At 33.2% G+C, this 27,410-nt stretch overlaps 1 protein-coding gene across 1 annotated transcript; it reads left to right on the forward strand.

Annotated features, from left to right (window-relative positions):
- The first annotated feature begins 4,575 nt into the window (after positions 1–4,575).
- Positions 4,576–7,669, forward strand: LOC120144015 (cytochrome b561, DM13 and DOMON domain-containing protein At5g54830-like). Its single transcript, XM_039158188.1, has one exon. It carries the CDS (start codon positions 4,755–4,757, stop codon positions 7,422–7,424), a length of 2,670 nt encoding a protein of 889 aa, XP_039014119.1. The 5' UTR covers positions 4,576–4,754; the 3' UTR covers positions 7,425–7,669.
- Positions 7,670–27,410: the final 19,741 nt, after the last annotated feature.

Raw genomic sequence — 27,410 nt, forward strand, 5'->3', positions numbered from 1 at the left:
TTATATTTTTATTATTTTTGTCATTTTTTTCTTTTCTTTTATTAAATATTATAATATGTATTCTCTTTTCTTATTTTCTTTATTTATTTTGTTTCTGATTTTTTAAATTCTATTTTCTTCCCTTTTTTATTTTGTTTATTCATTTTTCTTGTTTCATTTTATTTATTTATTTTTTATTATTTCGTTATTTTATTTTATTTTATCTTTATTTTTTATTTAAATTTTTTATTTAATTTGTTTGTTTAATCTTTTTTATGTGTTTATTTGTCTTTTTCCTTATGTTTGAAATATCCTTATTTAATGTACATTGTTTCTTTTTGATTTATTCAATATATTACTTTACAAATCTAACATTTTTTTCTTAAGGGTTTTCGTTCAAATCGATCGGATGTAAGTAATTCGGATCGTTATTTTACATTTTACTTTAACTTATCACTTTCTAAATTAAAGACAATTGAAAATTAATTAGTACCGAAAAGGCATTTCAAGGGTTCTAACCCTTCCTTGATTGTAACCGACTCCTGAATCCGACATATCTTTGATAAGATGCAAATCATGTAAGAAATCGAGGTATCCGATCAACCTATTTGTTTTAAAAAAAATGATCAGTGGCGGCTCCAACACATTTTATTCAAGTCGAAGCCCAATTTCGAGCCCACCCGAAAGACGATTCACCTATTATGCATTATGAATTTTTATGTATCCCTTTATTTATTATTGTTTAGTTATGTTATTTTATTTATCTCTTCTTAATGTTATTTATTTGTCATGTTTAATATTTTACCTATTTTTTATGTCATTTTATTACTGATGCATTCATAAATCATACATTTTTTATTTAGTTTTCTGAAAATTTAAAGGCAATGTTTGTGTCACGGGTTAACAAAATTATGTCTAATATAACTGGATTTCAATTTCTATTAATTCACGTAGTAAGGGAACACATTTTTTTTAATAAAACCGAGTGAATTAAAGTACTTTTTTCGAGTCAAGTATTTTATAAATAAATTCACTCTTTTTCAAAATTCATAAGAAGTAAAGAGGATCGTAACTTAAAATTTAAATTCAGATATGTAAAATTCCATCATTTTAGACAATGTATAATCGAGAGGCACCGATTTTGGGCGTTGTGGGAGTGCTTACCCTTCCTCACGCGTAATCAACTCCTGAACCCTTTAAAATGAATATTTGATAAACGCATATCAATTTTTTTCTTAAAAATGATTTTTTCTTAAAATTATTTTAAATGACGTCTTTTTAAGTATTCGACATACCTAACTCAAAGGTCGATGGCGACTCCAAATCTCAAACTGAATAAAAAAACTCAATTTTTTTAAAAAAAATAAAGTCATAATTGTTTTTAAATTAATTTATTTATAGAAAATGGTTAGGACAATATTATTTATGTATATTTAGCATGATGCTATGTAAAATCATACAATCTTTTAATGAGACTTATCGTGGGAATTATTTTTTATATTATATAAGATGAGACGTTCTTTAAATAGTCCATACATGATTTTTATATGAGATTAAGTAGTTACATTATATTTATTTGACGAGTGATGTAACGTGATATCAAGTGTTCTTATTTTGACTACCTGATTGTTAAATGATATCAAGTGTTAATGTTATTTATTTATATATATGATCATTATGTGAATTGTATGATAAGTAAGACTAGGTGAAACTAATATATGGATGAAAAATCTATCATATGGATTATAGATTGATGATGACTTGTATGATATTTATTGATGACATTGTATTTTTAGATTTTCATATCTTAATTTATATCATCGAGTATAATTACATTATGAATTGTAACTAGTATATAGAATAAAAGTGTACCATTAAATTTTATAAAACTTATCGTTCAGATATTTTTGTTTGTAATTTATATTTGTTCAAGTACCATCATCCTGATTCTACCATCGTCGTATCAGAGTAAAATATATTGCCATATCAAAGTAAAATATTATTTATTTTAGATAGTATATATATTAAAGGACCCTTTTTATGTATTATAGTATGCAAATTCCATCGGTATTTTATTATTTTAATTTGCATCAATCTGTCACATACATAATTTTAATTTTTCTATAAATATTTTATAATTGTTATGAGTGTCATATTTTTGATATATCAATATTGTGAATTGAACTACAATTAAAAGAATTAAATTTGATGATTGCTTCGGTGTTTCAATATGATATCTTAAGCTCATGATACAGTCGATCAGATTTGAGTAGTACAAAAATAAAAATATTATTAATTTCTTGAAATATTAATAAAAATATTTTTTATTGAAAAATAAGTTTCACTTAATCGAAATTGTATTTTTTAAATTAAAATTTTATTTTAATATTAATAAATTTCATTCAAATGTTGTTCATATTTATTAAAAATAATTTTTAAAATTAAAAAATCTATTTTTAATTAATTATTTTTTAAGATTTTTCTTTTTTGTAAAATTTCTTAATAATCAACTATAGATTAAATAAGCCAGCGAGCGTTGGTAAAAGTGGTTGGGATTCAGAAATTTAAACTTGTAAGACCAAATTTGAATCCTACCATTGTCATTCTTGATGGGTAATCTGTAAATCCATATGTAAATTTCAATTGAGTCTTATGTCCTGACCTTGGACTGGAGGAATCACTCTTGTCCTAAAATTTTTTATATAAAAATTGTTTAGTTAAATATTGAATATCAAACTTGACTTTATGATTAAAGTGTGTCAACACTATTTTCAATACCTAGGTTTTATTCTCCCATCTCATCATTTTTCATATTTTCTATTGCATAATTATATATCTGAATCTATTAAGTGACTTTAATGATTAAAGATAATATTATTTTATTTAAAGATCATATATTTAAATAGTTACGTCAGTAAGTTATATATTACCAGTAATTAAAAAAAGATCACGAATAAATATTATCTTATTATTATCCTATATTATAATTGTTTGTTATAAAAATTACAATTATTGAACTTAGTTAAGTAGATATAAAGCATGCTTGTTCCTCAACCCAACCAACCCCTTGATTCCTCTGCCCTCTTTCTTTCCAATCTTTTATTTTATTGTATTTTCTCGATAAGATGATTTGATTAAATCTATTTTAGTAACTTTTTTATAGTAGGGAAATATTATATTTTAAAGATAAATATTAATATTTAAATTTATAAAGTAAGATAATATGAATATTACTGATTACTCAATTAATTAATAAATTTTTATTTTAATAATATATTAGTTTAATTAATAAAATATTTAATTTAATAATATAAATAAAACATATCCTATAATTTAATTCTTTAAATAACTTTCCCTTAATTCCAATTGCAAATCACATGTTTTTAGGGTGCGTTTGGTTCACAGAATGTAAGATTATCAGTGAGAATAAAAGATTACCATGGAATAAAATTATTGGGAATGTTGTATTTTGTGTTTGGTTGGTTTAGCAGGAATGTAAGATTACCGTGTTTGGTTAAAGGAATAAAAGATTATTGGAATGTATATTTGACCAAATTGTCCTTATTATATATTTGTATAATATTACAAATTGTAAAATATTTATATGTTATCTTTAAAAAATTAAATTCATAATATTTATATAATTTTTTTTACAAAATTAAAAATATAAAAAAGGTTTAATGAAAGGGTAAAATTTTTTTAACCCCTGAACTTCATATAAAATTTTAATTATAGACTTTTTTTTGTAAATCTAAAATAATTTAAAGATAAATTTGTAATTTAACTTTCATAGAATTTTTATATTATTCAATGACAGAATAATGATATTTTTGAAAAAAAAATAAAAATTTAAGAGCATTTTAGTCCAAAACACCGGTAATGTTACAATACCTAAAGGAATGGAGGTAATGACATTCCCGATAATATACCCCAAAAAATATACTATTGGTAATAAAACATTACCGGGAATGAGATTCCCGGCCAACCAAACATAGGAATGTGAGATTCTCATCCCATGAGAATCCCACATTCCTTGAACCAAATACCCCCTTAATGTTTATGATGTAGGGATAAATTTTGGATAAAATATGTGTTTAGTACTTAAATTATCTAATTTGTTTCATTTTAATACCAAAACCTTTAATTTTTAAAAAAACATACATAATATTTAGTTTTCATTTAATTTAGTATTCTCAGTTAAAAATTTAACACCTTTAGTATCTAAATTATTAATTTTAGTACCTAAACTATTAATTTTAGTACCTAAACTATTAGTTTTAATACCTAAACTATCATTTTTAGTCCGTTTTAATACCTAAACTTTCAATTTTTTTTTAAAATCTTACGTTAAATTTTGAATATATACTAAAATTAATAAAAATTGAAGTTTTTAACTGCAGGGTATATAATAAAAATTAAACTTTAAATATAATTTTGAAAAAAATTAAAAATTTAGATATTAAAATGGACTAAAACTAATGGGTTAAATACTAAACCCAGAAGTTTTAGTAAAATACGAAATTGCCATATGCCACCCACCGACCTCTCTTGGCCTCCTTATTCCCTAAAGAAAGAAACCCCAGAAAAGTAGAAAAAAGAAAGAAAAAAAATCAAACAATAAAATTCAATTAAACGACGAGTTGACGACTCGCGTCTCCACCGAGCCACCGCCGCCGTATAACTTGTTCCCCCCTTTTTTTCTTGGCTTCTCTTAAATATTGATTTCCGTTTAATCATAATTCTGATTCTTTATAATCACTTGCGACCCGATCCGAATGTACGATTCCAAATCATCCCTTCTACTCCTGTTCTTTATTACCAATTCATTCCTCTCCTATTGCAATGCGGATTCGGGTCGGAAATGCTCCAATAAAAGCTCCCTCATCGGGTTCGAATCGAATTTCACGATGGTCCAGCACCAACTGCGAGGCCATCTCAAGATCCTCGACGATTGCTCTTTCCAAGTCACCAGATTTGACATGTTAACCGGTTCTTCCGACGTCGTTTTCTGGGGCGCCGTCTCCATCGATTTCTCTAACATCACCCGTGGGTTCCCGATCTCCGATCACCGCTTCAACCAAACAACTTACAGAAACGAATCGTTTTTGGTCCAATTGCTCCCCAATGTCACCTGGGACCAGATGAAGGTTCTCTCCGTCTGGGACGTCACTACCTTCTCGGACTTCGGCCACGTTACCCTCCCCATGAACGGGTCAGATTCAGATCCGAGCCGGGTATATACAATGTTCGATAACTGCAAGAACTTGTCCGATAATTATAGGGTTCGGTGGAGTTTGAATGTGGAGGGGAATTGGATCGAGATCGGGTTAGAAGCGGCAACGAAGGCTATGAATTACATGGCGTTTGGGTGGGCGAATCCGAATGCAACCAAGGAACTGATGTTGGGAGCCGACGTCTCGGTGACGGCTTTTACTGAGGAAGGTAGGCCCTTTGTTAATGATTTTTACATTACCAGTTATAGCGAATGCATGTTGCATGGTAAAGATGGTTCAGCTATAGGTGTTTGTCCTGATGTTGTGTATGAGAACTCCACAAATGGCAGGGAGTTAAATAATACTAGGCTGGTTTATGGACATCGGAGAGACGGGGTTTCCTTTATTAGGTTTAGGAAACCGTTGAAATCTGATGATGATAAATATGATTTACCTGTGGATCCTATGGAGGAAATGGCTGTTATTTGGGCTTTAGGGTTGATGAAACCACCTGATACTATTCGGCCATACTATTTGCCCCAAAATCATGGGGGTCCAAAGATGGTTGCATATGGACATTTGGTGCTTAATGTTTCAGAGAATGTGGATGATTGTTTTGGGCCATTGGATGCGGATGATAAAGAGGACCAAGATTTGATTATCGCCGATGCGAATGTGCCCCTAGTTGTTACAACAGGGGAGTCTTTGCATTATCCAAATCCACCGAATCCATCTAAGGTTTTGTATATTAATAAGAAGGAATCTCCAGTTTTGAGAGTGGAAAGAGGGGTTCCAGTGAAGTTCTCGGTGCAGACAGGGCATGATGTTGCTTTGTATATTACTTCTGATTATATAGGTGGAAATGCAACCTTGAGGAATGCAAACGAGACTATTTATTCTGGAGGGCCGGAAGCAGAAGGAGTTGTAGCAAGCCCTTATGAATTGATTTGGGATCCTGATAGGAATACCCCTGATCAAGTGTTTTATCAGTCATTATACCAGCCGAAGATGGGGTGGAGAGTTGAAGTTGTTGATGGTGGTCTTTCTGATATGTATAATAATAGTGTGTTTCTAGATGATCAGCAAGTTACTTTCTTTTGGACATTATCGGAGGATTCAATTTCTATTGCTGCCCGTGGTGTAAAGAAGAGCGGCTATCTTGCAATAGCTTTTGGTAGTGAAATGGTGAATAGCTATGCTTATGTGGGCTGGGTTGATGATATTAGTAAAGGGCGTCTAAATACATATTGGATTGATGGAAAGGATGCTTCTAACGTGCATCAAACGAATGAAAACCTGACACATGTCAGGTGCAAGTCAGAAAATGGCATCATTACTTTGGAATTCACACGGCCCTTTAAGCCATCATGCAGTAGTCGTGATAAGAAGCCAGAGTGCAAGAACATTCTTGATCCAACAACTCCGCTTAGAGTAATTTGGGCAATGGGTGCCAAGTGGTCTGAGCATCTTAGTGAGAGAAATATGCATTCTGTCACGAGTCAAAGGCCCGTGCGCGTGATGCTTACGCGTGGTTCTTCTGAGGCTGAGCAAGATTTGCGACCAGTCTTAGCTGTACATGGATTTATGATGTTCGTTGCTTGGGGTATTCTATTTCCTGGAGGAATATTGGCTGCTAGATACCTTAAACATGTAAAAGGTGATGGATGGTACCGAATTCACGTATACCTACAGTATTCAGGATTATCCATTGTCCTACTTGCTGTTCTTTTTGCGGTTGCTGAACTTCATGGCTTCTTTGTTAGCTCATTACATGTCAAGTTTGGGATCGCTGCTATATTTTTGGCCTGTGTGCAACCAGTGAATGCATACCTCAGGCCTAAGAAATCTGATAATGGTGAGCAGGCTTCCTCAAAGAGGATTATTTGGGAGTATTTCCATGTAAATGTTGGCAGAGGTGCCATTGTTGTAGGAATTGCAGCTCTTTCCACTGGAATGAAGCATTTAGGAGAAAGATATAAAGGAGGAAATGTCCATGGACTTAGCTGGGCATTAATATTTTGGTTCTTGGTTGGTGCATTGATGGTCATGTATTTGGAGTATCGTGAAAGACAGCGGAGGAGGGACCGGCTTTTAGGAAGGGGCAATTGGGTCCTCGGCAACACTGAAGAAGAGGATTCTGTTGACCTTTTAAACCCAAACCACGCCTCCACACTTTCAAGTTCACAGAATTCTGGACTGATGGAAGTTCAGTTAGAGCCATTGAACAGATAAATTTAGTGATAAATATATTTTTCTGTTTGAATATAAAAGTACAATTCTTCACCAGTTTCATAAGTCTCCTACAAGCATCGAGTATAGCAGAGCTGTTCCTTCCCTTTGAGCGGCTTTCTCCAAGATGAGTACCATATGAGAATTTTGTGGGACCGACCGGCACCACCTGTGAAGGTCAATTTGTCAGCATGTATTTTGTACACTTGATACTCCTTTTAGGATAGTGGAAGGTTTGATCAGTTTATGAAATTTCATATCTCGAGTGAAAGGTACTACCTTACTTTGTTTTCTTCAGCTGAGATCAGTGATTAGATTGTCAAATTTTATCTCACCATACTTGCAAATGATACATGGATCATCTAACATACAATCTAGTCTCTTTTCCAATAATAGTGCATGCTGCTTGTGTTGCTTCTGTTTTCAGTTATGATATTCTTCAATCATTCGTCCTAGTAATATGTATGTATGCTAGTGTTGCCACATTAGTTGAGCGAATCCTTATTCTATTGTCAAAATGAGCACATAACAAAACTTGTTTCACCGTTTCTCTTGTTGTAGAAATCCACACTGCAATACTTATATGATGCTAACTGATTTTTTGTGGTTTGAAAACAATATTCTTCCCCCCCCCCCCCTTCAAATTTCAATCAAACAGTTAAGAGTTGTTTGAGGTTTTGATTTGAATAAATAGTTTGAGTTCTTCGAATGACTCGAATATTTAACTACAATTCAATCCCATCTCTTGTGCACAATTTGATAAAGTCAATGATCAGACGATTGTCCGAGGTTCAATTGGGTTGGTTATATTCACAATGGTTAGAGAACTAGTAGATGTTTGTCTCTATTTTTCTTTCGTCCCATCTATTTCTATATGATTGATAAAATTCGACATGTATTAGTCCCTAATTTGTTTCCTCCAACAGCAGAGTTTGAAGTGAACGTTGGGGTTAACATGTTCGTTCATTTATACATTCAAAAAACAATGAAATTACACCATTAGTCTTTAAGTTTCAAAGTGTGAACTCTAAAGTTCATAGTGTTCATTTTAGTTCTTACTTTCACAAATATTTAAAAGATAAAAATAAAAAGAAAGAATCAGGTAAACAAGCTTAAAAAACGAGTTGATATTCGAGTTTGTTCATGAATATAATCGAACTGAACATATTTTTATTATCGTTTGTTCGTTTATTAAATGAATATAAAAATTTTGTTCACACTCATTTGTTTAGCTTAATAAACTGATATAAACAAGCGTTATATAAACGGTTTCACGAATAATTCATCTTTGTTCATTTTGACCCGTACCTATAAGCAACAATGTTTTCTTCCTCATTGCAACATGTGTGTATGTATATATATATTGTCTATATATTGTGACAATTGCAAATGGTAGCCGACCAGAAAATAAAGAATAAGAAAGTTGCAGATATATGTTCCAAAGATTGGCCACTCTTGATGGATTTGTCTATTGCTTATGTCAAATTGTGATTCCTTGTTTATTCAAGCTCTGTTCGAGTTGGTCAGTGTCTGTAAAAAATATTTAAATAGAAATTCATATTTTACAGAACACAATAGATTGGATATATATAATTTAAATAATATTTGAATTCAAACATGCATTATTATTTTAAATTCAATTCCAATAATAACTCGTTTGAATCTGATTTATACAATATTATTCGTTGGATATACGAGTATGTTAAATATTTATATTTATTAACTCAAAAATATATATTTATCCAAATTCAAATAGAAAATTTGGATAATTAAATGGTTATTTACAAAGATAAAACTATTTTATAATATTCAAAATTTGATATTAACATTTAATCTAATTTTATTCAAATAATAATGAAAATATTTACATTTAAATGTTAATTGAATTCATATAAAATAGATGTAGTATCTAAAACAAGGATGAATCTACCTAAATCCAACTCGAAAATTATAATACTAAACTCTCAATTGGTTTGATTCGAATTTAAGAAGATTATATCTAGTTCAATCTTTAGGGTAAAAATTGATAGTGACACCTACACTCGACCCAACTGGTCATATATATATATATATATATATATATATATATATATATATATATATTAGGTAAAATAGATATTTAGATGAAAAAAATTATAGAAATGAGTACTATTACAATTATAACATAGTTGAGTTTTTAATCAATTTTTTATCATAAATCTAAAACAAATTTAATATTTTCCTTTAAAAACGTCACCTCAATTCGATTTGAGTTTATTTTTAAAAATAAAATAATTATATTAGTTAAAGTGAAATCAAAATCTGTCAAAATCATATCAAATATCCATTCCTAATATGAAAACATGAATGAATAATACAACATAACACAAAATAAACATACCACACACACCAAAAAAAAAACATTAAACACATAGTTAACAAGTGTTGGCACAAGTGGTTGAGATTCAAGAATTTGAGTTTGTAAGGCCAAGTTCAAATCCTACCGCTATCACTTTTAGTGGGCAATCTATAAATTCCTATGTAAAATTCCAATTAGGTCTTAGATTTACCCTGACCCTAAACTGGAGGAGCAACCTCTAACCTAAACTTTAGATGTACAAAAAAAAACATTAAACACATAGGTACAACAGACCCATAATTCAAATATTTTATTATACATTTTAACGTAACAATACTTGATGTAAATGAAAATATGTCCTGACAAATTTATATCAGTTCTTTATATATATATATATAGTTAGATAAAAAAAACAAATTGCATACCAAAGAAAAATATGATTCGGAGTATCTGGCCTGTCCGGTGTCACTCCGGCGGACTTTGAGATTCAAACCGATGATTGATGATCCCACTCAAGACACTGAGATGGAATTAACAGACTCGGTGACACCGGGTCCCTCATACGTATCGATTCAGTCCGGCAAAACAAGTGAGACAACTGCAAATGGTGAACATGTGACCAATCTAAGTGAGAACATCGACCGATCTGAGGATGACATCATCACCCGAACTCATTACGGATTATCATCCATTCAATTCTCAGACCGAGGCTATAAACTTATCGAAGAAAGCATGACGAACACGGTGATCCTAAAACTCCTCGGAAGGAACAATGGCATGAACATGTTAAACAACAAAACTTATGCGTTATGGAAGCCTAGCCGAACCTTTACCCTCATAGATCTAGAAAACGGATACTTTCTTACTCTATTCCAATGAAATGAAGACTTCACCAAGGTTTTGGCTGAAGGACCATTGATTATCTACAGTCAATACTTAACGGTACAACCGTGAAGTATGGATTTCCGAACATCTCAATCCTACCCAACGAATGTCATTGCTTGGATCCGCTTTTCAGGTCTGCAAGAATACTTATACAACAAGAAGATTCTGAATAGTATAGGTAATCAGGGCCGGCTCTGGGCAGGGCAAGAGAGGCACCTGCCCAGGGCCCATAATTTTAATTTATATTAATTTATCATATTTTAATAAATTAAATTAAAAGTAAGGTTCATAAATATTAATATATTATTTTTCTTACATTAATGTAAGAGGGCCCATAAATATTAATGTACATTAATGCAAGTTCAGTTTAAAATTTTTAAACGTTTAAATTAGACGTTCTCATCATAACGTTAAAAATTAAATTAATCATAATGTTTATAACAGTTACTTTTTATTTCCTATAAATGATAGGAGAACATTGAAGTAAAATTAACTTATTTCTTATTGTTCTCAATTTTCAATTTCTCACAATTCACAAACACAAAATCACAATTACTTATCATCAATTGTGATCATTGAAGATATTTTTAAAATCCTAAGTAAGTTTGTGTTTCCAAATTCTTTTTTATTTTTATTTTTATTTTTATAAATTATAGATAAACTTATTTTCTTTTTTTTTTGTTTCATAAATTTTGGATATGAAATGTCAAGCGTGGATATGTAGATACTTCATATTCCTTCTAAGTTCAATCATTACGGTGTTACGAATTTGGCGTATAAATACTTAGATCGAGGATCTTCCCATTTACAGGTGTTATTGTTCTTTTCTACATTAGTTGCATTGTTATATAATGTTGCCTAAAAACATTTGATTGGTAATGTAAAAAGAAAAAAAAGAAAATAAATAGATGATTTAATAGAATCACAAAAGGGAGCTCTTGATAAATTCTTTAAAAGTGGAGTAGGAGAGCATTCTAATGAAAATTTAAATGATATTGCTGGGAATTTAAATAATCTTGATAGTTCTTCAAATGGTACCAATCTAGGTGTTACTAATGCAAATTACCATGACATCCTAAATCATATAGATGGTGACATTTCTAATTTAAATGTCCATAATCATGCACAAAATCAGTCTAATGTTGAAGATTGTTGAATTTGATTTACCTATGCAAGACCATATTAGATGTATTCAAAATGAAAATATTCATTATCATTATCTTGGTCATAACATTCAAAATGAACTAATCTCTCTCTTGGCCCATAGTATTAGAACTTCTATTCTAAAGATCATCCAGAAGGCAAAGTATTTCTCTGTTATTCTTGACTGTACCCCTGATGTAAGTCATCAAGAACAAATGACTCTAATAGTGTGATGCGTAAATATGTCAAACAACAAAGTAAAAATAGAAGAGTACTTTTTAGAGTTCTTGAAAGTGGATGATACACCTGGATTGGGGCTTTTCAATGAATTAGTAAATACATTGTAATCTCTAGAGTTGAACGTTGATGATGTGAGGGGCTAAGGATATGACAACAGTTCTAATATGAAAGAAAAACACCAAGGTGTTCAAAAGAGATTGCTTGAAATAAATCCTAGAGCTTTATATATGCAATGCGCTTGTCATAATCTTAATCTTTCTCTTTCTGATATGACACATTCTTGTGTTAAAGCTATTTCTTTTTTGGGATTGTGCAACGTATATATTCATTGTTCGCAAGTTCTACCAAAAAGTGGAAAATTTTATGTGATAATGTTCCGGAAACTGTGAAATCTTTATCTGATACTCGATGGGAAAGTCGAATTAAAAGTGTCAAAGCTATTAAATGCCATGCTCATAAAATAAGGTTAGCTTTGTTACAATTATATGAATATTGTGGTAATGATGCAAAAAGCAAAAAGTGAAGCAGAAAGTTTAGCTAGTGCCCTTCAAAGTTTTGAGTTCTTACTTGGAATGATTATCTGGTATGATATTTTATTAGATATCAACACGGTAAGTAAGAAATTACAATCTAAATCAATGTGCATCGATACTACCATAAAGGAGTTGGAAGGTGTAATGTCATATTTTTGAAAACTACAGAAATAAGGGGTTCGAAGCTAGTATAGATATTGCTAAAAGTCTTGCATTAGATATGAACATAGAGCCAATTTTTCCGATTAAGCGTCGTATTTTTAGAAAAAGACAATTTGATGAGAATGGCCATGATGAAGAGATGCAATCAACAGAGGAGTTTTTTAAACTTAATTATTTTTTTTTGATATGGTGGTCGCTTCTTTGAAAGATAGATTTGAGCAGTTAAAGATTTTTGAAAATCATTTTGGATTTTTAATTGATTCTACAAGGTTGAAGTCATTGGATGACAATAAATTAAAAGAATGTTGCAATAATTTTAAGATTATTTTTTCTCATAATAATTTGTCGGATGTTGATGCAAATGATTTTTTTTTTTTGAAATGAAAGTGTTGCAATTGACTTTGCCAAATGTATTCATGTCAGCGCTTGAAGTTCTTGAGTTTGTTAAAGCTAGAGATTGTTATCCTAATGTTTCAATTGCTTATCGAATCTTATTAACAATGCCGGTAACAATAGCATCCGCGGAAAGAAGTTTTTCAAAGCTGAAATTATTGAAGAATTATTTGAGGTCAACAATGTCACAAGAAATATTGAATGAGCTAGCTATGTTATATATTGAGAAAAATATGTTGGAAAGCATTGATGTTATACTATCATCAATGATTTTGCATCAAGAAATGCTCGAATGCAATGTTTTTATAAGTATTTATATGCTTAAATATGTTTTTGACATTTTTGATATTGTAATGAATTAATATTTATTTAATTTAATAAAAAAATAATTAAAATTTTATATTGCATATTTTTTAATATTCTTTTAAATTAGGGCCCATATTTTTAATTTTGCCTCGGGCCAAGAAAAAGTTAGGACCGACCCTGCGCACATTAAAGGTAACTCCCTCCCCTTGTCCATGGATTTTAAACTAATGAGTTGGAACTGTCAGGGATGCGACGGAAATAAGTTTCCCAAAGTCATGAAAGCATACACCCATGACCAAAATCCCAAGTTGGTGGCTCTCTTGGAGACACGCATTATCAGGTCGAAACTTGATAAACTTATAGCTTGAACCGATTTTGACAATTCCTATATAGTTGAGACGACCGGTTTTTCGGGAGGCATTTGGTTACTCTGAAACTGTCCCCTTGTTGTGACAATGGTAGTTGCACACTTGTAATTTATTGTCGCTCGTGTTAATTGGAACTCGCCTGCTACTCATTTCTATGTTTCCATAGTTTACGATAATCCCCATAAACAAAAACATAGGGCCTTTTGGAGGGACCTAGCCATCATTTAAGCCACTGAAGGTATCCCATTGATTGTCGTAGGGGACTTCAACGCCTATGAAGAAAAATTTGGCGGCTCTAAGAAAGGGCTTAGTTGCAAGCATTTTCACGATTTTATAAGGAACACGCTCTCATGAATTTAGGGTTCAAGGGGTCGTAATTCATATAGACTCGTGGTGGGGTTTCCGTGCGGTTAGACCGAATGATAGCTAACGTTGAATGGACCGAGCTTTCTTCTCAGACATCAATGATGCATCTCCGCTAAATCAAATCGGACCATAGGTCGGTGCTCCTCTGCTCTTCCAATCCTCACTTTATGTTTCAACCGAGACCTTTTAGATTCCTGGATAGATGGACCAATCTTACCGATTTTAACAAAGTTTGTCTGGGGTAATTGGAGCTATACAGTTAATATAACAAACTCTTTGAATAACATAACTCTCTGCTTGGAACATGAAAGTGTATGAGCATATTTTTCAAAAGAACAAACAACTCAAAGCACAACTCTCCTCTATTCAAGGCAAACTGGACCAAAATAATAACGGCCTGTTGCATGTCGAAGCTACTGGATGTTAGGACCAAGTAAGAGGAGCTTCTTGACCATTAAGAACTCTTTTGGTAATAAAAATAAGTAACTGGGTTTTGGAGGGTGATCAGAATACGAAATTCTTCCAGAGCCGAGCGATGACTCGCTGTAGGACTAATCGTATCCCAGCTCTGAAAATTAATGGTGAGTGGTGTTATGAAGATAAAAAACTTCATTCAAATACAGTCAACTTCTTCTCTAAACTGTATCATGATGAAGGCGGTCGTAAGGGTCGTTTCCCTATTCGAGGAATATTTCCCAAACTCTCGACCAATGATATTCATTTTCTTGATGCCACTGTCACGAATGAGGAAATCAAACTAGTTCTTTTCTATGTGAATTTGCTTAAAGCTTTTGGTAAGAAAAGTCTTCATGCCATCTTTTTCCAAAGTCAGTGGGAAGCAATGGGAGACTCTGTCTGCGCCCGGGTTAAAGGTATATTCAACGGTAATAAGATTGAACCTCAACTCAATAAGACTTTACTCATTCTTATTCATAAAATTGAAAACCATGCTTCTTTTCTAATTATAAGCCGATTAGTTTATGTTCGATTCTATATAAACTGGTTATAAAAGTTATTGCTAACAAGTTTAAAGTAATTTTCCTTAAGATTACTGCTCCGAACAAGGCTAGATTTATTGTAGGCCGAAACATCACAAATAATATCCTTGTGGCCCAAGAGGCGATTCACCTAATTAGATGGAAAAAAAAAGGAAAGACTTAATGGATAACAATTAAATTTGATATGGAAAAAGCATACGATCGAGTTTGATGGGATTTTCTTTTGGATTATTTTTGTTGATATGGGGTGCCCAAAAAATGTAAGAAGCATTATCCTTGAGTCCATAATCTCTTCCTCAATGTAGATCCTTTAGAACGGCTCCCCTAAGAATCAATTCAAATCATCTAGAAGGATCCTACATGGTTACCCCTTGTCCCCATACCTCTTTTTGTTATGTATGGAACGATTGAGACATAGTCTCAATTACACAATGGGCGTTGGCCTCGGGGAACCTATGGTTCTTGCTCATAAAGGTCTGCCCCTTTCCCACTTTTTTTTTTTTTGCTGACGACTTAATTTTATTTTTCATTGTTAGCACTAATCAAACTAATATGGTGGGATTATTCTTGATCAATTCAGTAGATTCAAGGGTCACAGAGTAAACTCGAATAAAACAAGGGTGTTTTTTACAAATACAGATAAAGAGCAAGTAGAATATTTGTGTTAATATTTAGGCTTTCAACTCTCTTTGGACCTTGGAAAGATAGGCATGCTTCTCTTTCACAATCGAGTTACCAGGGTCACCTTTCAATTTATTATTGACAAAGTATGCAAGAAGCTGAGTAATTGGATTGCTACTAAATTCTTTTTAACAGGTCATGTTACCCTTGTTAAATCAATACTCTTGACTATCTCCAGTTATTTCATGTAAACAACCATAATCTCGAAAGGTTTCTGTGATCAGATTGAACAAATTACCCGCAGATTCATTTGGGGTGGAACGCAAGACTCTTATAAAGCTAGTCTGGTCAAAAAGGAGACTTGCTGCCAACCCCACAACAATGGTGGTCTAGCCATCCATCCCTTTCGAATTTAAAATGAATCTTTTCTTATAAAATTGGGCTACGACTTGCTTATGCGATTGAGCTCTTTGTGGTCTCAAACCGTGAGGGCTAAGTAAAAAAATAATCAACCTTTACCTATTAATGTAAAGGCTCGTAATGATTCTTGTGTGGAAATCCCTTGTCCGAGTGTGGACCCATATTCGGGAAAACATCTTTTGGTCTATAGACAATGGAAAAAGAACCAGTTTCTGGTTTAATTTCTAGATTCCAAGTTTAAAGATTGTAGCACCCTGACCCGTACTCAACCTTGATACGAATCCGAAGTGTCACATTTGACTTTTCAAAACACATACAATTCACAAATAAGAACCAATTAAATTTTTTAATCATAATAAAAAGGTATCAACCTTTCCAATAAAATAATCATTGCACACACATTTTAACATAAAAACATAATAATTTACATAAATACTAAAAGGTAGAAGTTTACAAAATAGATCAGAGCATTTCCAAATTAAACGTTTAATACATGCCAACAGTTACAATATTACAAAACACCTACATTTAATTTGTTCTGATCTGATCTTCAAAAGTATACGCTATCCACGCTAACTTCACTCTTCGACCTTCTTCAAACCTACGCGTGAGAAAAATCACACGCTAAGTCGATGACTTAGTGAGTCAAATAACAATAGTGCTAACTTATTAACGAAATCCTTATTGGTTTTTAACAAAGTATTTTATAAAGCATTTCAACTTATTTTCTATATACAAAAAGGTATACTTATGTATATGGTTCACTTTGTATCACTTTGTTCAAATTGCCCAAGATATACTATTGAGAACTCTAGATATTTGAGTACTATGAGGTTGTGCACTAATACTGTCACCACAGCTCGTAATTTGCACCGAAGTACCACATAATTGTCCCGAAGGACCACATAATTTTGTACTGAAGTACCACATAGGGTTGCATCGAAGTGCCACATATTTGTCCCGAAGGATCACATAATTGTCTCGAAGGACCACAGAAACCCTCTACCCTTAGCATGCCAACTATACCTCTAATCCTCATACATATACTTGGGCTATTAATCACATAATTATGTTCAATCATTATTCGAAGTGTTTCTTATTCACATAATTTCTCTCTCATAGAGTTTGTTCTCATTCACTTGTTCAGAGTTCACCTTCATTTATTCAAGGTTCACATTTCCATAACATATAATCATAAAACATATAACTTGAATAAACATTTAAATATAACATAAAAGAAACTATAACGTTTTTAATCGAAAACATTGAGGTTGGCTTATCGCAAGCCTTCCTCAATTATGTTGAAAAACCGAGAAGTTGCACTCACCTTTTCCTCACCGAAGTTCTAATCCCAATCCTTAACACTTTTCGAATTGATACTTAATATATCGAGCTGATCGGAATTCGATTATGTTCAATCACTACACAAAACAATCGAAGATCAATATCATTCTTCAACTCAATTATATCGACTCAGAATAACTTGGAATGCAAGAAACTCCACATTTCTATTGCATGCTTAGAAGTATCGGTATTACCCTAACAGTTCTGATATTTCTCTTCAGGGTATCGATACCTCCTCATGGTACCGATATCGATATAACATTCGATGTTTCAAGGGTATCGATACCTCCTCAAGGTACCGATACCAATATGGCATTCAATTTTTTAAGGGTATCGATACCATCCTTCAGGTATCGATACTACCCTTACAATATCGATACATCTTCAACAGGTATCGATACTACCCTTAATAAGTTCACAGATTTTTCCCTTGAAGTATCAGTATTGTTCTAATGGTACCGATACTCCAAGCCCATAATTGCCATTTTCACCCAAAAAATCACCCAAAATCCTCCCAAATCTCTCAAATACATCATACCTTAAGCCTTTGAAATCACCTTTATACTTCCAAACCAACTTGTACCCGTTAACTACTACCAAACATCCCAAAATTTCATTAAAATTCTTATCTCTAAAAATCATACCATGTTTTTAACCAAGCTCTTATGAGATTCTAATACTCCTAAACTTTTAATTAACCTATTGGCAAGTCAAATATCTCATTAAAACTTCAAAATCTACTCCATATCAAGATTTCATTTCTAAACCCATTTTACAAAATCCTTTCAAATTCACTTATCTCATTGTTTTAATCCTATATAAGCTTTCCTTAATCTTATATAACACCCCAATTCCATAACTAAACCAAAAATTTAAAGTAAAACTACACAAATTCAGATTTTTACCTTATGGATGGAGCTCACGTAGAAGAAAAAGAGAGCAAGAAAGGAGTTTCCAGATAACTCCCAAAACCCACGTGTCAATCCCCTAATAAAGGAGGTACTTGTCCTTAAATATGAAAAGACCATATTACCCTCTCCAATATATCAAATTTTCCATCAAGCCCTACACATAAATTCCACCATAAATCCTTGAATTTATCAATTTTTCTAATTCAACCACAAAGTTTAAAAGTCTTACATTTTAACCACTAACCCGATAATTAGGATGTTACAAATCTCCCCTTAAGAAAATTCGCCCCCTATTTTTCATTGCACAAAAAGGCGGGGATATTGCTTTCTCATATCCTCTTTACGCTCTCACGTAGCTTCTTCTACTTTATGGTTTCTCCACAAAACCTTAACTAGGGGAATCGTCTTTTTCCGTAATTATTTACTCACAAAAGCTAGAATCCGTACCGGTTCTTCCTCATATGACAAGTCAGATTGAACTTCAATTTCATCAGGAGTTATTATGTGTGCATGATCATATCGATACCGTCGAAGCATAGACACATAGAAGACATTATGGATCTTTTCCATCTCTGGTGAAAACACTAACTGATATGCCATAGGTCCAACTTTCTTCAAAACTTCATAAGGTCCAATGAACCTAGGACTTAGTTTTCCTTTACGCAAAAAACGAAGCACTTTCTTCCAAGTTGATACTTTCAAAAACACCTTATCACCTTCTTAAAAATCAATTTTTTTTTCTTTTCAAATCAGCGTATGACTTTTTTCTGTTTGAGGCCACTTTCAAATTATGCTGAATCACTTGAACCTTTTCTTCACTTGAACCTTTTCTTCTACTTCCTTAATCAAATCTGGACCATGCATTTCCCGATCCCATAATTCATACCAATTGAGTGGCGTTTTGCACTTCCTCCCATATAATACTTCATACGGTGCCATTTTTATGCTGGATTGATAACTGCTATTATAAGCAAATTCAACAAGTGGTAAATATTTTTCCCACGATCCCAAAAAATCCATCACGCATGCTCTCAACATATCTTCCAGAGTCTGAATTGTTCTCTCTAATTAACCATCAGTCTGAGGATGAAAAGCAGTGCTAAAATTCAATCGAGTACCCAAAGCTCCTTGCAAAGACTTCCAAAATCTTAAAGTGAATCTGGGATCTCTATCAGAAACTATTGAGATTGGAACACCATGCAGTCGCACTATGTCCTTGACATACAATTCAACATATTTCTCCATAGAAAAATATGTTCGAAGAGGGATGAAATGTGCAGTCTTTGTAAGGCGATCCACAATTACCAAAATTGAATCCTTTTTACCCAACGATAAAGGCAAACCTATTATGAAATCCATCATAATGTTTTCCTATTTCTACTGAGGAATTGAGATGGGTTACAATAATCCCGAAGGCACTTGATGCTCATCTTTCACTTGTTGACAATTTAAGCACTTTGCTACAAATTTCGTAATATCTCTCTTAATGCCTGGCCACCAAAAATGCTCTTTCAAATCTTGATACATCTTGTTTCCTCCTGGGTGCATCGCTAAAGGACTAAAATGAGCTTCATACAATAAATCTCTTTTCAACACCTCATTATTAGGAACACAAACTCGATTCTTGAAATATAAACACCCATTCGACTTAACATCGAAGTCCTTGAGTTCACCTTCCTTTACTCGACCAAACCAAGCTAAACACTTATCATCATTCCTTTGTAATTCTTTAATCCACTCCAACAATAATGGTTTCAACATTAATTCAACCATTAATGCACCATCATCCTTTAAGAAAATTCGAGCATCCAAACTACGCAGAGAAACAAAAGTTTTCCGACTAAGAACATCTGTTACTACATTGGCTTTTTCAGGGTAATAATCAATGATGACATCATAATCTTTCAGCAACTCCATCCACCTTATTTGCCTCAAATTTAATTTTTTTTGTGTCAACAAATACTTCAAGCTCTTATGATTGGTGAAGATGTAGCAACATTCACCATATAAATAATGTCGCCAAATTTTCAATGCAGAGACCACAACTGCTAATTCCATATCATGTGTCAGATAATTCTTTTCATGAGGCTTCAGCTATCTCGAAGCATAAGAAATTACCTTCCCATATTACATTAAAACATAACCCAAACTATTACGGGAAGCATCACTAAAAATTGTGAACGCTTTGCTTGATTTCGGTTGCACCAGCATTAGAGCTTCAGTCAGAACCTTCTTCAATGTTTTAAAGCTCTTCTAAAAATCGGAAGTCCAATCAAAATGTACATATTTTCTTAACAATTTGGTTAAAGGAAGCGATATCATCGAAACGTTTTTGACAAACCTTCGATAATAACCTGCTAAACCCAAGAAACTTCAAACTTCTGACATATTCTTCGGAATCTCCCATTCTAGCACAGCTTTAAATTTTTGAGGAACTACCCGAATCCCCTCTGCAGAAACCACATGTCCTAGAAACGCCACTTCAGATAACCAAAACTCACATTTTGAGAACTTTGCATAAAGCTTCTTGTCTCGCAATGTTTGGAGAACTGCACGAAGATGGACATCATGCTCCTTTTTCGACTTAGAATACACCAAAATGTCATCAATAAAGACAACCATGAATGGATCAAGATACAGTTAAAAAACTCTATTCATCAGGTCCATAAACGATGCAGGTGCGTTAGTTAACCCGAATGGAATTACTACAAATTCATAATGACCATACCAGTCCTAACGTTGTTTTTGGAATATTTCTTTCTTGGATCTTCAACTGATGATAACCTGAACGTAAATCAATTTTTGAAAACACCGCAGCTCCCCTGAGTTGATCAAACAAATCATCTATCCTTGGAAGAGGATACTTGTTCTTTATGGTCACATTGTTAAGCTGACAATAATCTATACAAAGGCACATCGAACCATCTTTCTTCTTTACAAATAACACTGGAGCACCCCATGGTGACACACTAGGTCTTATAAATCCTTTATCTAAAAGCTCCTGCAACTGAGACTTTAACACTTTCAATTTCTTCGGGGCCATCCTGTAAGGAGCCATCGAAATTGGTGCTAATCCAGACATCACTTCAATCTGAAACTCAACCTCCCTATCTGGATGTAACCTAGGTAAATCATCCAGAAATACTTCTGGAAACTCTCTGACTGTCAGAATATCTTCAAGGTTTCTTTCTATAACTCTTGTATTGATTACATTAGGAATATACGCTTGACATCCTTACAACATCAACTTCCGGGCCGACATCAACGATATCACATTAGCTAAGGGATTAATTCTTTATCTGATCACACTAACTTCCAATACCTCCAAACTTGTTAACTGAACTCGCTTAAGTCGACAATCCACGTTAGCATGATAATGGTAAAGCCAATCCATACCAAGGATAACCTCAAATTCGTTAAAGGGTAATTCTATTAGATTAGCAGGGAATTCAATTCCCTAAATCCATATGGGGCACCCTCGACATATTTATCTCACCCAAGCACTATTTCCTAATGGATTCGTTACAATCACCTCACTACGAATAGACTCTAACGGAAGTCTTAAACCTTTTACCCATTTACTACTGACATAGGAATAATTAGATCCCGAATCAATCAAAACTAAAACAGATTTACCAGATATCTGAAAAGTACATGTAATGATTTTTGGATCATCACAATCTTCACTGGTCTTCAGGTTGTACACTCGAGTGGCAGAGTGTACTTCAGGTTGACTAATTGACTCAGATTGATTTATTCCTCTACCTCTACTTCTCATCGGTGCAGCCGTAGATCTCTCTGTTTGGGCAGGCTCTCCCGTCATCATGGGACAGTCTCGAATAAAATATCCTGCCTCTCCACACTTAAAACAAGCTCTGGAGACCCTTCTACAAACTCCACTATGGTTCTTCACACAATCCTGACATTGTTTGGCTTGTCCACTCCAGATTCCACAGAATAAGTTTGTCTTGCTCTCCCCGGATTTGATCCCCTACCCGAGGATGTTGTAGATTCTACTCTAGTTTAAGGTCGAGAACTCGAACCTCTACTCTTCTTTGATTGAGAAGAGCCAGACGACGCACCTGATCTCTTATTCCATTACGTCCTTTGTTCAGCACTCTAAAGTTTTAGCTTGGTTCAAAACCTCTTGGAAGGAAGATATGTTAAGTGCCAATAATAACTCTTTCAATCGGGGTTGTAACCCTTCCACAAACAAGTCACAAGAGTCCTTTTTTGTAGGAACTAACTCAGCAGCAAATCGACTTAATGTTGAATTCGCACTCAAACTCATACATCGTGCGATTCCCTGGATTTAGATTCATAAATTCTTGCTTCATCTACCTGATAAATTGATCCCCTATGTATTTGTTCTTAAACTCCTCCAGGAAAAAAGACCAATTCACCAGATCTCTTGAAGCTCTCATAGTCATATTCGACCACCAAATTCTGGCTTGACCTCTTAATAATGAAACTGCACCATCCAATTTCTCTATTTCAGAATAATGGATATTCTCTAGTATAACTTTCAGATCATTGAGCCACATATCCACGAAAATCGGACCTTCTTCAGCATCTCCCCTAAATTCAGGCGCTCTTAGACTTTTCAGCTCTTTAGGGACATTCATCTTAGGGGTTGAGGAGACAAACGGTTGAAAACCCGTTACGATCGCGTCCAACGTCTGAAAGAAAATCCCTTGATCTTAAACAGGCACTCCAGGTTGTGCATGCTCCTCACCTTGCCTGCTCGGGGCAGGTGAGTTACTACTCTCCTCCATCATATCTCCCGCATCACTTCGGGAGCCTTCAAAGTTTGACATCTATTAAGATCAAATTATTAAAGGTATTAGCAAGGATAACATATTGATCCCTTATCAGATCAAAAAGACTTCAATAAAGTTTGGCATATACAATTTTTAAAACCCAAAACAACTTTATTTTGAACTTAAAACCACTTAAACCATAGCTCTGATACCATTAAATGTAACACCCCTGACCCATACTTGGCCCGGATACGAATCTGATGTGTCACATTTGGCTTATCAGAACACATACAATTCACAAATAAGAACCAATTAAATTTTTTAATCATAATAAAAAGGTATAAACCTTTCCAATAAAATAATCATTGCACACACATTTTTACATAAAAACATAATAATTTACATAAATAGTAAAAGGTAGAAGTTTACAAAATAGATCAGAGTATTTCCAAATTAAACGTTTAATACATGCCAACAGTTACAATATTAAAAAACGCATACATTTAATTTGTTCTGATCTGATCTTCAAAAGTATACGCTATCCACTCTAACTTCACTCTTCGGCCTTCTTGAAACCTACGCGTGAGAAAAACCACACGCTAAGTCGATGACTTATTGAGGCAAATAAGAATAATGCTAACTTATTAACGAAATCCTTATTGGTTTTTAACAAAGTATTTTATAAAGCATTTCAACTTATTTTCTATATACAAAAAGGTATATTTATGTATATGGTTCACTTTGTATCACTCTATTCTAATTGTTCAAGGTATACTATTGAGAACTCTAGGTATTTGAGTACTATGAGGTTGTGCACTAATACTGTCACCACAGCTTGTAATTTGCACCGAAGTGCCACATAATTGTCCCGAAGGACCACATAGTTTTGCACCGAAGTGCCACATAAGGTTGCACCGAAATGCCACATATTTGTCCCAAAGGACCATATAATTGTCCCGAATGACCACATAAACCATTGACTCTTGGCATGCCAACTATACCTATAATCCTCATACATATACTTGGGCTATTTATCACATAATTATGTTCAATCATTATTCGAAGTGTTTCTTATTCACATAATTTCTCTCTCGTAGAGTTTGTTCTCATTCACTTGTTCAGAGTTCACCTTCATTTATTCAAGGTTCACATTTCAATAACATATAATCATAAAACATAGTTTGTAATATATAACTTGAATAAACATTTAAATATAACATAAAAGAATCTAAAACGTTTTCGATCGAAAACACTGAGGTTGGCTTATCGTAAGTCTTCCTCAATTCTGTTGAAAAATCAAGAAGTTGCACTCACCTTTGCCTCACGAAAGTTCTAATCCAAATCCTTAACACCTTTTGAATCGATACTTAATATATTGAGCTGATCGAAATTTGAGTACGTTTAATCACTACACAAAATAATAGAAGATGAATATCATCTTCAACTCAATTATATTGACTCAGGATAACTTGGAATGCAAGAAAATCTATGTTGAGTTAATCGATTGACGAAAGAGCCAAGAGGGGTGAATTGGAAAATAAAATTTTGGTGAAGCTTTTGCAGAAAATTGAAAATAATTGCACAGCGATTTAGAGTGGTTCGACTTTTTCAACCAAAGTCTATGTACCTTAGCTATCCACACTAAGAATTTTCCAAAAACTTCACTAATTTATTCTTTCTTTTGAGGACAAAGAGTAACCTTACACCTCCCTGAAGAATTATACCCCAAATTCTTGAGAACACTCTCTCCCAAAGAGAAGAATACAAATTTCGCAAATTTATAGAAAAACCTCACAAGGCAAGATGTTTGCACAATTCTAGAACAAAGAAAGAACACTAAAAAATAATACAATTGAGTACAAAGGGTGTTCTTGAAAGTAAAATGAACATTAAATGAAAAATAGCCTTGAAAATGCTCAAACGATAAGTTTAAGATGTTCTCTTTGATTCTCTCACAATTGTAGTTGATCAATGGCTCCTAAGCTTGTTTAAATACACCTTGAATCACTTTTTAACTTTGTGGATCTTTGGTGAAGTCAATAGAGTCGTTATTGAGTAATTATCATTTAAAAATCTGGTGGGAGTGTGGGTGCATCGGTACAATCTCAAGGTTGCATCGGTACACTATTTGTAAAATTCAAATATTTCAACTATTAGTTAACCTAGTACATCGGTACACTTGGGGTGCATCGGTACACTTCGGGTGCATCGGTACACTAATTACATTTGATGTTTCAAAAGAACCAGGAGTGCATCGATGCATGGATGCGCATCGATACACAAAATGCATTCGAATTAGGGCATGCATCGATACATCAAGGATTGCATCGGTATATCCCTTTATAAACTTGATTTTTGGCTCGATTTTGGTTTCGAAATACTTTGTAAAAATTATTTCAAAAATATTTTAAGTTTAAAGCACAATTTTACACTTTACTAAGGATTGAAATTGATCTTTGAAAACTTGGAGTAATATTTGTGATATTCGAATAATTTAATCGAATATAATTTAAAAATGATTATAAAATCTTAAAATTCAATAATACTTAATTTGTTATATTGAAACATCAAAATATTTTCAACAATCTCCCCCTTTTTGATATAACAAAACATTTGAGTAATTTTAAGATTTTCTTTGAAAATAATTTTTGAAATCAATTTTGAAAATTACTCCCCCTTACTATATTCCCCCCTTTTTGTTAAATCAAAAAGACTCTATAAAATCATTTTTAAACAAGACTTTGAAAAATCTAGCCAGTTGATTTTAAATAAATATAGCTTAAGCTGCTAAGGTCACAATCAAGAGAAATGTTAGCCATTAGTTCAAAAAATCAATATTCATAAACAATGTGTAATGGTAATTAGTCATATTTATCTAAAATGTATATGATGCAAAAACTAATAAAACATTAAATTCAAATTAAAAAAAAACAACTAAACCAAATATATAAATATAAGCATTTAAGTTCAAACATCCAAACATAACAATCCAAAAACATCAAAATGTTAAAACAATAAGTTATAAGTTCAATCAACCTAAGAAAAAAAAGCAAGAAAAAGATCTAATCGTCCATCGGTGGAGCTGGAGGTGATAAATGTGCCCATATATTGGACACATCATGTGTAAGTGCATCGACCCTCTCGTCCATAGCATCGAAACGATGATTCATTGCTTCGTTGTTAGCAGTTAGATGCGACTCGATGAAAGCAAACCTCATCTCAAGATTCTCCATAAATGATCAAAAGTATGGAGGCATCTGACTATTTTATTGTGTTGGCTCATCCTCGGGTACGTGTTCATCAATATCACGCATAAGAGCTTCAAGCTCTGGATCATCATCGACTGCCGGTGCCGGAGGAGCTCGTGAAGAACGAGCTCCCGATGTTTTCTCAATGGATCGATCCCATTGACCCTTGTCCTCAGACCATCCCGATTTCTTTAAGGATGTGAGATTTATTTGGTTCTGGAAAGGGATGAGAATATCATGTGAAACCTTAAACCCAAGTTTGATAAACAAATAACTAAAGAGACAACCGTAAACTAAAGTTTCAACATTTTTGGATGGGACAACGTTCACAGTATCTACTAATTCACCGAAAATGATCTGTGGCAAATATATTTTCTTGTTATGTTGGATACAATGTATCCACCATAAATCTAAGTCTCTAAGAGATGAGTACCTACCTCTGGATGGTCTAAACCACCAAGAGATGATCAAGTGAAGGAATCGCTCGTGATGAGTTCTTAAGGTACTTACACTAGCCTTAGCTCTATAGGGTGTAGCCACAATATCTCTTTCATTATCTAGACCCGCGTTATCTAACCCAAAAGTAGTAGTGATTGTGTCGGAGTCGATATAAATGAATTCACCTAAGAGATAGGATCGAATTCCTATGGTTTCAGTTCGATGCTTATTTTGAACACAAACCGCATTGGAGTAGAAAATGTGGACCAGTTGGTGATAAACGATGGGCTGGAGCTCAAACAATTTATCAAATTTCCAAGAATGGAGAGTAGGAAGATATTCGAAATTTATATCGACCATTGCTTGGATATAGGGGATACGTCCATCCCAAATTTTGTATGACTGAAATAAATTAACAAACCTATGGTAGAGATCTTCTCTTCTACGACCAGGTTGGTTAAAAATAAGAAATAAGAATAGTCAATTCAGGAGCGTTTGAGTTTGGATTTTGAGGT

The sequence above is a fragment of the Hibiscus syriacus genome, unplaced genomic scaffold (assembly GCF_006381635.1).
Source record: "Hibiscus syriacus cultivar Baekdansim isolate YM2019G1 unplaced genomic scaffold, ASM638163v2 tig00110865_pilon, whole genome shotgun sequence".
Taxonomy (NCBI): domain Eukaryota; kingdom Viridiplantae; phylum Streptophyta; class Magnoliopsida; order Malvales; family Malvaceae; genus Hibiscus; species Hibiscus syriacus.